Source organism: Felis catus, chromosome A3 (assembly GCF_018350175.1).
Source record: "Felis catus isolate Fca126 chromosome A3, F.catus_Fca126_mat1.0, whole genome shotgun sequence".
Taxonomy (NCBI): Eukaryota; Metazoa; Chordata; class Mammalia; order Carnivora; family Felidae; genus Felis; species Felis catus.
The window spans coordinates 397,003-411,167 of NC_058370.1; the positions used below are offsets into that span (position 1 = coordinate 397,003).

Below are 14,165 nucleotides of genomic sequence, written 5' to 3' on the forward strand. Positions count from 1 at the left end.
GACACCAAGAGGCAGGCAGGTTCATTCTACCTCAAGTCTACCTCTCACAGACGCCCCGCGTGCTACAGACACTGAGGGTCCCTCCGCGGCTGGCATCGTGCAGCCTTCCAGGAAAACCCCAACCCGAGCCTTACCTTGGGGCACATCTCCGTCCCCTTCATAATGAGGTTTCGTGCTACTTGCAGCTTCCCGGTGACCTCTTCCAGGCGGGCGGATGCAATCCAGGCTGGTGGGTGGTGAGGGTTTGTCTCCCGCACAGACTTGAGGAGCAGCCGTGCCTTCTTGATGTCACTGCAAGGGTCAGAAGGCACACGGGGTCAGGCCGAGGGGATGCCCAGGCCCAGGACGAAGACGCCAGTGCAGGGACTGTCAAATCTGATGTCCCAAGGGGCAAAACCCGCTCAAAGCTCTGACCAGCACCCTTCTGAGACGGCTGCGGAGCACCCGTGCAAACAGGCTGTAAGACCTCTCCAGGCGCCAGGCAGGCACTGAGCTTGAGGGTCCTCGTGTGGGACACAGTTAGCAAGGTGCCTTCTAGTTCAGCATGCCCACCAATTTTGAATATTATTTGTAACATATTTCATATCCACAACATACTTAACCGTACAGATAAAAATCAACCTATTTCACCACACGTTTTTTAGAATGTCCGCGTCCTATTTTGGCTGCATACTTTTCAAATAAAATCTAAAACACTCTAGGCAACCTGAGTCCCACTCCTTCCCACCAGTTCCACAGAGCACTCACTTGATGTCCCCTCCGTGGGTCGGAATCATGGAGTTTAAATCCGTCAGATAGCCTTTGGGGTCAACCACAGTCTGCCCACTCACTGAGTCAGACACCTGCAAGGCAGGACAAGTCAAATAGGAACTGGAGGGGAGTCAAAGACGCCAAAACAAAGTACCCAGAAGCCCCAGGACCCCTCCCACAATCCTGACCACCAGTGAATACGGACACTATAAAGGTAGAAAAACAACACTAACTCAAAACAACAGTTTGTGATGATCACACATATATATATATAACAGAGTTATAAAAAAAAAAAAATCATAAAAGCCCCAGGGGGAAAAAACCTAGCTAAACATAAGGTCTACCTATGAATGAGTAAAACCTAGAAATTATAAAGTAAAAAGATTATTTCAATAACTTTCTTTAAATTAGCAAATAGCAGTTCATTATACAATTCTCTCTGTGAACCTTAAAATTACCATGATAAACAGTAACAACAACAACAACAAAAAAGAAATGTGGACAGAGGGTCCTAAGTGAATTCAGCAAGACAAGAGAAAGAGGAAAGTGGTCTAGACTGGAATGGAAAAGATAAGGCTCTGTTTGCATATGACTGTGTATGTAGAAAATCCAAGGAATCAACATAAAAATTCCCAGACCTAATAAGCAATTATAGTAAGGGTGTAGGATACAAGGTTGCATACAAAAGTCAATCACTTTCCCATATATCAGCAGTGAACAAAAGGAATCTGAAATTAAAAACAAAGTATCGGGTGCCTGGGTGGCTCAGTCTATTAAGCTTCTGACTTTGGCTCTCATGGTTCCTGAGCTCGAGCCCTGCTTGGGGTGAGCACGAGCCTCGCTTCAGGTGAGCCCCACTTCTCTCTCTTTCTCTCTCTTTCTCTTTCTCTCTGCCCCTCACTCGCTTGTGCCCTCTCTCTCTCTCAAAAAAAAAAAAATGCTAAAAATAATTTTTTTCAATTCTAAAAAAACAAAACAAAAAAGTATCATCTACTCTCCATGTTCCTGAAAAAAAGACAATATCATTAAGATATCAGTTCTTCCCACCTTGATGTATAGATTCAATGCAATCCCAATCAAAATCCCAACCAGTTATTCCATGGGTATCAACACATTGATTCTAATGCTTATGTAGAAAGACAAAGGCCTGCAGTGGCCGACACAATATTGAAGCAGAAGAAAGAGGCCAGAGGGCTGATACTACCCAACTTTCAGACTCACTGCAAAGCCACAGTAACCAAGACAGTGTGTACTGTCGAAAACACGGACAAATGGATCAGTGGTAGAGAACAGGGCCCAGGGGGCTAGTTTAGCCCGTAGAGCATGGGACTCTTGATCTCAGGGTTGTTGAGTTCAAGCCACATGTCGGGTGTGGAGCTTACTTTGGGGCGGGGGTGGGGGGCGAGCACAGAGCCCAGAAATACAGTCAACTGATCTTTGACAGAGGAGCAAAGGCAACATAACAGAGCAAGAACAGTCTCCTCAACAAATGGCACTAAACCCACTGGACATCCACATGCAAAGAAATGAATCTAGACACAAACTCTATACCCCTCACAAAAATTAATTCAAAATGGAATACAAACCTAAATATAAAACACGAAACTATAAAACTCTTACATGGTAGCATAGGAGAAAATGTAGATGATCTGGGGCTTGGTGAGGACTTTTTAGACACAACACCAAAGGCACCATCCATGAAAGAACTGATAAGTTAGACTTCCTTATATTAAAAAATTTCTGTCTGTGAAAGGCACTGTCTGGCACAAAAACAGACACTCAGATCAATGGAACAGAATAGAGAACCCAGAAATGGACCCACAAACGTATGGCCAACTGATCTTTGACAAAGCAGGAAAGAATATCCCATGGAATAAAGACAGTCTCTTCAGCAAGTGGTGCTGGGAAAACTGGACAGCGACATGCAGAAGAATGAACCTGGACCGCTTTCTTACACCAGACACAAAACTAAACTCTAAATGGATGAAAGACCTAAATGAAGCCATCAGAATCCTCGAGGAGAAAGCAGGCAAAAACCTCTCTGATCTTGGCTGCAGCAACTTCTTACTCAACACGTCTCCGGAGGCAAGGGAAACAAAAGCAAAAATGAACTACTGGGACCTCATCAAAATGAAAAGCTTCTGCACAGCAAAGGAAACAATCAGCAAAACTAAACAGCAACCAAAGGAATGGGAGAAGATATTTGCAAATGACATATCAGATAAAGAGTTAGTATCCCAAATCTATAAAGAACTTATCAAACTCAACACCCAAAACACAAATAATCCAGTAAAGAAATGGGCAAAAGACATGAACAGACACTTCTCCAAAGAAGACATCCAGATGGCCAACAGACACATGAGAAGATGCTCAATGTCATTTATCATCAGGGAAATACAAATCAAAACCGCAATGAGATACCACCTCACCCCTGTCAGAATGACTAACGTTAACAACTCAGGTAACAACAGATGTTGGCGAGGATGCGGAGAAAGGGGATCTCTCTTGCACTGCTGGTGGGAATGCAAGCTGGTGCAGCCACTCTGGAAAACAGTGTGGCGGTTCCTCAAAAAATAAAAAACAGAACTACCCTACGACCCAGCAATTGCACTACTAGGTATTTATCCAAGGGATACAGCTGTGCTATTTTGAATTTTTTTTTTCAACGTTTTTTATTTATTTTTGGGACAGAGAGAGACAGAGCATGAACAGGGGAGAGGCAGAGAGACAGGGAGACACAGAATCGGAAACAGGCTCCAGGCTCTGAGCCATCAGTCCAGAGCCTGACGCGGGACTCGAACTCACGGACCGCGAGATCGTGACCTGGCCGAAGTCGGACGCTCAACCGACTGCGCCACCCAGGCGCCCCCAGCTGTGCTATTTTGAAGGGACAATGCACCCTAATGTTTATAGCAGCACTATCGACAACAGCCCAAGTATGGAAAGAGCCCAAATGTCCATCAATGGATGAATGGATAAAGACATGGTGTATATATGCAATGGAGTATTACTCGGCAATCAAAAAGAATGAAATCTTGCCATTCACAACTGCATGGATGGAACTGGAGGGTATTATGCTAAGCGAAATCAGTCAGAGAAAGACAAAAATCATATGACTTCACTCACATGAGGACTTTAAGAGAAAAAACAGATGAACATAAGGGAGGGAAACAAAAATAATATAGAAACAGGGAGGGGGACAAAACAGAAGAGACTCACAAATATGGAGAACAAACTGAGGGTTACTGGGGGGGGGTGTGGGAGGGGGGATGGGCTAAATGGGTCAGGGGCACTAAGGAATCTACTCCTGAAATCATTGTTGCACTAGATGCTAACTTGGATGTAAATTGTAAAAATAAATTTAATAAAAAGGCATTGTCAAGGGAATAAAAAAACAAGCCGCAGACTGGGAACAGATACTCAAAAAGACAAATCTGATAAAGGACGTGTATCCAAAACATAGAAAGAACAATTGAAACTCAATAATCTGAAAAGAATCCAATTAAAAACTGGGCCAAAGACCCTAACAGACCCTTCACCAAAGATATACAGATGACAAATATAAATATGAAAAGATGCTCCACATATGTCACCAGAGAAAAATGCAAATGAAAACAAGATACTGCTACACACCTCTTAGAATGAGCAATTTCCAGAACACTGACACCATACGCCGGTGAGGGTGTGGGGCGGCGGGAGCTCTCATGCGTTGCCGGCGGGCATGCCAAACGGTGCAGCCACTTTGGGAGACGGTTCGTTGGTCTCTTACAAAACTAAACATATTCTTACCATATAATCCAATAGTCACACTTTTTGGTATTTACCCAGAGTTAAAAAATTACACGTACACACACACAAAACTGCACATGAACGTTTACAGCAGCTTTATTCAAAACTGCCAAAACTGGGGCGCCTGGGTGGCTCAGTCGGTTAAGCGGCCGACTTCGGCTCAGGTCATGATCTCGCGGTCCGTGAGTTCGAGCCCCGCGTCGGGCTCTGTGCTGACAGCTCAGAGCCTGGAGCCTGCTTCAGATTCTGTGTCTCCCTCTCTCTGACCCTCCCCTGTTCATGCTGTGTCTCTCCCTGTCTCAAAAATAAACGTTAAAAAAAAATTAAAACAAAACAAAACAAAAAAAACTGCCAAAACTTAAATTTTTTTTTTCAACGTTTATTTTTGAGACAGAGAGAGACAGAGCATGAACGGGGGAGGGGCAGAGAGAGAGGGAGACACAGAATCGGAAACAGGCTCCAGGCTCCGAGCCGTCAGCCCAGAGCCTGACGCGGGGCTCGAACTCACAGACCGCGAGATCGTGACCTGGCTGAAGTCGGACGCTCAACCGACTGCGCCACCCAGGCGCCCCAGAACTGCCAAAACTTAGACGCAACCAAGATGTCCTTCAGTAGATGATGGATAAAATAGATCCAGAAAACGAGCAGTGCTCAGTGACAGAAAGAAATGAGCTGTGAAGCCATGAAAGGACATAAAGAAGCACACTTGAAATTAATGTAACATTGTGTGTCAGCTACACTGCAATTAAAAGCATTTTTTAAAAAGAAATAGCCACTAAGCATGCAAAAAGATGCCAAATCTTATTACGATTAAAGCTAACGTGAGGGGTGCCTGGGTGGCTTGGTGGCTCAGTTGGTGCGATGCCCGACACTGGCTCAGGTCATGACCTCACATGAGTCAAGCCCCACATCAAGCTTGCTGCTGTCAGCGTAGAGCCCGCTTCAGATCTTCTGTCCCCCTCCCGCTGCCCCTCCCCCGCTTGTACTCTCACTCCCAAAAATAAACAAAACATCAAAAAAATGTTTTTAAGCTAATGTGAATTAAAAAAAAAAACAACAGAAAGGACATGGAAGAAATTTAAATGCATGTTACTAACTGAAAGAAGCCAATCTGAGAAAGCTACGCACTGAATGGTTCCAATCATATGGCATTCTGGAAAAGGCAGAGCTATGAAGACAGTAAAAAGTTCAGTGATTGCTAGAGGTGGAGAGGCAGGAAGGGACGAGCTGGCAGAGCTTATCAGGGGAATTTTTAAATCTCTTCAAAGGCAGTGAACCTCTTTTTAGTGATATAATAACTGACCCTTGAACAACATGGCTGAATTACATGGGTCTACATGGATTTTCTTCAATACAGGATAATACTGTAAATGTATTTTCTCTTACGACTTTCTAAATAATGTTTTTTCTTGAGCTCCCTTTATTGTGAGGATACAGTTCATGATACATACAATGTAGAAAATAGGCGTTAATCAACAGTTAGTGATCAGTAAGGCTTCCAGTCAACAATAGGCTTTAGCAGTTAAGTTTCTGGGGAGTAAAAAGTTACACACGGATTTCCAATTGAGCAGGGAGTCACTGCCTCTAACCCTTGCGTTGTTCAAGAGTCAACTATGCAATGGTGGATACACGTTATTATACATTTGTCCGAATCCATAATATGCACAACACCAAGAGTGAACCCTAATACCAACTACAGGTTTGGATGATGATTTGTAAATGTAGGCTCATTAATTTTAAAGACTGGCCCACTCAGATGGGAATGCTGGCAATAGAAGAGGCTACGCACGTGTGGGGGCAGAGGGCATATGGGAAATCTATCTTTTTCTCGCAACTCTGGTGTGAATCTAAAACTGCTCTTGAAAAAAAACGGGCAGCTCGTCCTCGGTGCTGTCACTCCCCGGCATCGTGGCCACCTTCAGACCTCAGGTGAAGCACAGCACCGTCAGAAAGGGAACCAAGAAGTTCATCCAGCACCAGTCAGACCCATGTGTCAAATTAAACTCAACTGGCAGAAACCCAGAGGCACGGAAAATAGAGTGCACAGAAGGTTCAAGGGCCAGATCCTGATGGCCAGCACCGGTTACGGGAGCAACAAGAAAACAAAGCACACGCTCCCCGGTGGCTTCCGGAAGTTCCTCGTCCACGATGTCAAGGAGCTTGAAGCGTTGCTGACATGCAACAGATCTTACTATGCAGAGACCGCTCACGGGGTCCCTCCAGGAACCACAAAACCGCTGTGGAAAGCGCAGCCCCGCCGGCCATGAGACTCACCAATCTCAAGCCAGGCTGTGCAGCAAACAAAATGAACAGACAGCTTATGTGCACGCTGTATTTGTGTCAATAAAACCATAACACCAAAAAAATGGGTAAAGGACTTGAGTAGACTTTGCTCCAAGGAAAAGACATGAAAAGACATTTCTCCACATGGAAAGACACTCAACATTCATCAGGGAAACACAAATGAAAACCACAGCGACGAGACAGTACTTCACACCTGTTACGACGGCTGTTACCAGGATATCCGAAAATAACAAATGTCCAGGATAGTGAGAAACTGCAACCCTTAGGCAGAGCTGCTCAAAGAAGTAAACAGAGAGTCACCACATGATCCACCAACCCACTTCTGGGTTTACACCCAAAGGAACTCGGAAGCAGGGACTCAAACGGCTACCCGCACACCCGTGTCCGCAGCAGCACGAGTCACAATAGCCGAAAGGTGGAAGCAACCCAAGCGTCTGTCGAAAGAACAGACAAAATGGGATCTATACATACACACGATGAAGTGTTTTTCAGCTTGAAAAAGAAAAGAGGTACCGACACACGCCACAGTCGGGATGAGCCTTGAGAACATCACTCTAATGGAAATGAAGCCAGTCACAAGAGGACAGATGCTGTGCGAATCCACTCATGTGAGGGTACGTGCAAGAATCAAGTCAAATTTGTAGAGACAGAAAGAAAAGAAGTTAAGAGGGGCTGGAGGTGGAAACTGGGAAATCAGCATCGATGCGGACAGAGCTTCAGTTTGGGAAGATGAAGAAGTTCTGGAGTCAGCCGGCAGTGACAGTCACGTAACAACATGAACGCACTCAACACCACTGTCTGTACACTTAAGTACGGGGGCGCCTGGGGGGCTCAGTCGGTTAAGCGTCCGACTTCGGCTCAGGTCATGATCTCACAGTTTGTGGGTTCGAGTCCCACCTCAGGCTCTGTGCTGATGGCTCAGAGCCTGGAGCCTGCTTCGGATTCTGTGCCTCCCTCTCTCTCTGCCCCTCCCTGCTCACTCTGTCTCTGTCTCCTTCAAAAATAAACATTAAGAGGGGCGCCTGGGTGGCGCTGTCGGTTAAGCGTCCGACTTCAGCCAGGTCACGATCTCGCGGTCCGTGAGTTCGAGCCCCGCGTCGGGCTCTGGGCTGATGGCTCAGAGCCTGGAGACTGTTTCCGATTCTGTGTCTCCCTCTCTCTCTGCCCCTCCCCCGTTCATGCTCTGTCTCTCTCTGTCCCAAAAATAAATAAACGTTGAAAAATAAAATAAAATAAAATAAACATTAAGAAAAATCATTAAAATGGCAAATTTTATCACATATATTTTACCACAAAAAAGTTACCAAAAAGGATTTTTAAGAAATTATTCTGTATTCCATAAAAAACCCTAGAAGAGAAACAACTCCTGAAGACGCACACAACAGGAATGATGATTTACGTCAGAGCAGTGTCGAGACAAGAGGGAAACGGACAAAGCAGGCGCCAGAGGCAGCACTGACGGCACTGCTGGGACAGGAGACGCGCAGAAGATGCAGCCACGCCACCGGCAAGAATGGAAGCGAGACGGAGGCTGGCTGGCCGCAGGGGGTTTGCCTCTCCAGTCGGTGACAGTGACCACAGAGGCGATGCATGCCCCGCCCTCAGCCAGCGCAGCAAGCCTCTGGTCGCAAAAGCTCTGCCTCTGCCGTGGGCTCTCAAATGCCGTGTGCTGGAGAGACGGCTTAGCACTTAGGTGAAAAAAACCCGCAAGTCCATTTTAAAGATACACAAACAAGCTCACCAAAGCGTGGTTTGTAACAGCAAAATAATAATAATAATAATAATGAAACCCCACAAAGTCCCTCAAAGATTCAATCACGATACCCATAAACAGTGAACTACTTCCCAATTTATGAAGTATAGAGTAGGTACACATCCAGGAACATAAAAACGTGTAATTTTTTAGATTTGTAAGCTGATTTGTATTATAAAATACTTGCTCACCAGAAAAAGCTCAAGTACAGTAAAAGTTCCCTGAAAACCTGAAAGTTTCTCGCTGCATCAAACAGTCACGGTTGAGATGTTCACTACACTGTTTTGCCACTTCTAGTCACAAGTAGCTCCCGCTGCACAGCCCACGTCATCCACTGGTGGCGTGAGGGTGTGGGCCCGGACGCCTCCTAAGAATGTGCAGGTGCATCCGTGTGAGGCTACACCGTGGAAGGTCATACATGCAACACAGGCAGTCGAGCACGTGAGGATTCTTCTTCCCACATTGTGCATTCTTGTGAATTTACAGTGCTTTCTATCATGCAAAAGTTTATCGTTGGTACGTAATCAAATTGCAAATATTTCCCTTCATGGTTTCCGATGTGCGTGTCATAATTAGAAAGGTTTTTGTACCTCACCTGGGTTTTCTAGAGCACTGACAAATTTACTCAAGTGCAGGCAGAAAACATGCACATTTAACATTTTTATTGAAGTAGAATTACCATACGAAGTATAAAACAGGTGTATAATGCTGATTCGACAACTCCATACGTCACCCGGGGCTCACCACGATGCAGTCACCCACCGTACAACACTACCTCGACTTTACTGACGATTCCCTACGCTGTACTTTTCATCATGGTGACTTGTTTTAAGAGGTTTGTACCTCTTAAGCCCCATTTATCTATTTCACCTACCCTCCTTCCTCCCTCTGGCAACCACCAGTTTGTTCTCTGTATTGAAGAGTCTATTTTTCGGTTGGTTGTTTTTTCAATTCCACATATAAATGAGATCATCTGGTATCTTTTTCTGTCTGACTTACTTCTTTTAGCATAGTATCTTCTGAGCCTACCCACGTTGCTGTAAATGACCAGCTCTCCCTCTTTAGTATGGCTGAGTGATATTCCACTGCGGATATACACCCGCACTTAATTTCTGCATAAAGGTGGAAGGACCGAGCCGCACTGACAGAGAGCGTGCAGCTTGACATGAGTGCCTTCATTCGGTCTGTCAGGCAGCCCTCTGTCACCTGCGACCACCCTCAGCTCCCCGAGAGGGAATAGGAGCGCCGCGCGGCCCGGCCTCTGCCGCTGGTGCTGACTGCACCACACCTATGCATGCCCTGTAGGCAGATGCACAGGCCGCCTGGACGCAGGGTCCTGCCAGGACACTACTTCGTCACAGGTCTGCGGATCCTGTGACAAAGCACTTCAAAATATGCACTTTTCACCAACATATGTTAGTTTGATCATCAGAAAGCAATTTCTACATCGTAGGAAGACGCCACGCAACACAGACTCACCTGGCTCAGCCTCATGTCCATCAAAGTATTCCTCGCTTGGCCGATCTTCCTCATGTCCAGCTCACCTGTGCCAGGTGTCATCAATCCAGGTGTCATTCCACCTGGGTATGGGGTGTTCAGTCCACCTGGATAGGGTGTGTTAAGACCTCCAAATTGCTGGGGGAGGAGGGGGAGAGGACAAAAAACACGGGGTTGCATTTTCATGCACAAGAATCCCATCACTCTGAAATCTTTCCAGGGTAGCCTGATATACATGCAGCTATACAGACTCAGCCACAGTTCAGCTTCTGAACCACAGAAGCACTTACTCTAACACCACCCATGGCTCCCACTACTGTTCTCTCTAATGAGGCTAAAGACCCAGTCGCCTTCTTTTCAGATGCTCACAGTTTGTCGAGGATCCACTGAAGTATGGTTCTCTCCAGTCTGTAAATGTTTGGCGAAGAAACTGTCGGGAACGGGAGTCAGCTTCTCATAGCGCGGGTTCCGCTGGCGTTTGTTTCTGGCATCGCCAACCTCGGGAATGCTCAGCCACTCTTCTTCTGTGACTTCTGCCAACTTCCTCTGGAAACATTCGACCCCCGAAAAACATGAATTCTCTGGTAGACTTTCATGTGCACATGAAAAACTATGTTCTCCCTGACCCCTGGTCCCCAAATCATCATGGTTTAGAAAGAATTTTGTTGCAGAAATTATCTACTTCACTCAAAAAATTCAATGTCTTGGATCTACTCTATCTCACTCAAATGTAAATTGTTCTGTCAAAGCCCAGAGGACTGTGTGGAGAACCTTATGCACAAACAGAATTAAAGTTACTAAGAAAATGAACTCACAAGTCCCATTTTTTTCAGCAGAGGGAGAAAGAACTTTTTCTTTGCACACATACACATAAAATTAAACATTGGGGCGCCTGGGTGGCGCAGTCGGTTAAGCGTCCGACTTCAGCCAGGTCACGATCTCGCGGTCCGTGAGTTCGAGCCCCACGTCGGGCTCTGGGCTGATGGCTCGGAGCCTGGAGCCTGTTTCCGATTCTGTGTCTCCCTCTCTCTCTGCTCCTCCCCCGTTCATGCTCTGTCTCTCTCTGTCCCAAAAATAAATAAAAACGTTGAAAAAAAAAATTAAAAAAAAAAAAATTAAACACTAAAGCAGGGACCTTCTGCTATCACATGAATTTAATAAAGAGCAAGCTGGGGCACCTGGGTGGCTCAGTCAGTTGAGCATTCGACTCTCGATTTTGGCTCAGGTCACGATCCCATGGTTGTGGGATGGAGCCCCGTGTCGGACTCCTCACTGAGCACAGAGCCTGCTTAGGATTTTCTCTCCCCCTCTCTCTCCCCCTCGCCTGCTCATGCTCACTCGCACTCTTTCAAAATAAATAAGTAAATATTTAAAAAGATAAAAAATTAAAAAAGAGCAAAGTTAGTAAAGTCTCATCAATCCTACCCCATTCTCTGCTGGGTAACTTAGAGGCATGAGAAAGTGCGTGCCATCCATCCACTTACTTTCAGATCTGAGAATTGTTGTTGGATTTTGGGCCGTTCCATTCGGTACTTCTCGATTTCTTCTTTCTCTCTTTGCTCCCTAGAAAGTAAAATGTGTGCATCCATTAGAAATACTCGACGTCAGGGCACCTGGGTGGCTCAATTGGTTAAGCATCCTACTCTTGATTTCAGCTCCGGTCATGATCCCAGGATCATGAGATTGAGGCCTGCATAAGGCTCTGTGCTGGGTATGGAGTCTGGTTAAGATTCTCTCTCTCCCTCTCCCTCTGCCCCTTCCCCCACGTTCGCACATGCACACTCTCTCTCAAAAAAAGAGAAATACTGGACGTCAATTCTGAAACGAAATCATTTTATTATTCTTCATTAAGTCACCAAAAGAATAATTCCACACACTCAGCAGTTAAATCAAATATACTTTAAAGTATCAATGGATACATCCATAATTATATTGACCCAATTATTTACCAAATGAAAACAGGCAGAAATTCACTAAAATAAAAGTAAGCTGGGGGTGCCTGGATGATTCGGTTAAGCATCCAACTCTTGATTTCAGCTCAGGTCATGATCCCATGTGTGGTTCATGAGATCCATCCCCACATCAGGCTTTGTATTGACAGCACAAAGCCTGCTTAGGATTCTCTCTCTCTCTCTCTCTCTCTCTCTCTCTCTCTCTCTCTCTCTCTCCCACTGTCCCTTCCCCATGAGCTCAAGTGCACATGCTCTCTCCCCGCTCTCTCTCTCAAAATAAATAAACTTAAAAAAAAGGGGCAGGGAGCAGGTTATCTTACCCTGATAAAAATACTTGCATTTGAATATGAGTGCATTTACACCTTTAAAATTCTACAAAATCCCAAAGGTAGATCCATCCTGTGAAAACTGAACCACTGTCCTAGTTGCTCACCTGACTCTCAGCCTGTCACTGCTTCCCTCCCTTCCAAGCAGTCAGTGCACCTCTAAAGCCAGCTTTCTGCTCCATGTGCCAGAACTAACGGGCTGTCTCATCAGTCCATGCAACTGGCCTTCAGGGACAGAGAGCTACCGGGTTCTGGTGGTTTAGGACCAGGTCTAGGCACTGAGAAGAAATTTATGGGTTACTGTAACAAAGCATCAACCAAGTTAAACAAGAGTTAATGTGACCCACATAACTAATACTTCCTAACATTGAGATTTACGTTTTCTTCATAAGGTAAAGAGGAAAACAGCAGGCACGGGAATGTGTTATGACAAATGACCGCTTGGAAAAGACCAGCACCTCCCCATGAGCTGGAGACAGTTAGTCCTCGTGGCTCCCAATGAAAAGCAACACACATAGGGGAGAAGCTGCCCCTATCAGCTTTTCTGGTCAAACTCGTTTTACCTGATTTTAATGCAGCCTCAGGATCCAATTCCCACTCCACAGGGAATACTGTGAGCAGGTTAAGGACACCCGAGGAGATGGGCAGCCACTCCATAACTCACGCCCTGCCACCAAACAACTGATCTCTTCAAAAAGCCAATGGCACAAAAACTTTAAAAAGGCAGGGTAAGGGGACAGACTTAAGAGACAGGAAATGAGGAGTGGTCTTGATTGTATCTTGGTTTGGAAAAGAGCAGTTCTACTATGTTCTGGAGACCAGCAGAAAAATATGCGGGTGCCTGGGTGGCTCAGTTAGTTAAGCGTCCGACTTCAGCTCAGCTCAAGATCTCACGGTTGTTGAGTTTGAGCCCCGTGTCAGGCTCTGTGCTTGCCGACAGCTTGGAGCCTGGAGCCTGCTTCGGATTCTGTGTCTCTCCCTCTCTCTGCCCCTCCCCTGCTCACACTCTGTCTCTATCAAAAATAAATAAACATTGGGGCGCCTGGGTGGCTCAGTCGGTTGAGCATCTGACTTTAGCTCAGGTAATGGTCTCGCAATTTGTGGGTTTGAGCCCCGCATCGGGCTCTGTGCTAACAAACAGCTCAGAGCCTGCAGCCTGCTTCAGATTCTGTCTCTGTCTCTGTCTCTGTCTCTCTCTCTCTCTCTCCCCCCCTCCCCTGCTCATGCTCTCCCTCTGACTCTCAAAAATGAATAAATGTTAAAAGTAATAAGTAAATGAATAAACATTAAAAAACTTTTTTCTTAAGAAAATACGGATATGGACTGGCTGTCAGGTAGTCATTGGAATAAAGCTTTGGGGTTCATGCTGCTGGGGGCAATAAAGGTGCTGCACCAGTGCAGAGGATAAACTGACCCTGACACGACCCAGCAAAGACCACCAGCGGATGTGGGAGAAGCAAATGTACAAGCTGTGTAGCCAGGGCTGAGACTACATGAGGGCATGCTCGGCTGCACTGTCCCACTGGTTTGTATCGTAAAAAGTACTCCTAACAGAAGTTTTAAAAGTCAAGCATTTTTCCAAAACCACTTAATGAGATGACTTTCTACACGTATCCATGTCCCCCAGTTTTTGAAGTGAATTCTAGAAGACTGAAATTCAACCTTCTTTAATATGCAAAACCACATATACTTAATTACTAGATGTACATAAAATAACGCACGCCTACGTAATAACGAATAACAAGCGTTACAAAAAGCCCTGAACAACTGTATTTCGCCTTTCCAAAATAAAAA

At 45.6% G+C, this 14,165-nt stretch overlaps 1 protein-coding gene across 1 annotated transcript in view; it reads right to left on the reverse strand.

Moving 5' to 3' along the window:
- Positions 1–14,165, reverse strand: part of PRPF6 (pre-mRNA processing factor 6) — a 48,419-nt gene that overhangs the window by 29,036 nt on the left and 5,218 nt on the right. The window contains exons 4-8 of the mRNA XM_023250933.2: positions 11,578–11,656; positions 10,463–10,639; positions 10,076–10,231; positions 748–842; positions 135–291 (exon numbers count right to left, since the gene is read on the reverse strand). Coding sequence (XP_023106701.2) covers positions 135–291; positions 748–842; positions 10,076–10,231; positions 10,463–10,639; positions 11,578–11,656 — 664 coding nt within the window. The remainder of the gene's footprint in view (positions 1–134; positions 292–747; positions 843–10,075; positions 10,232–10,462; positions 10,640–11,577; positions 11,657–14,165) is intronic.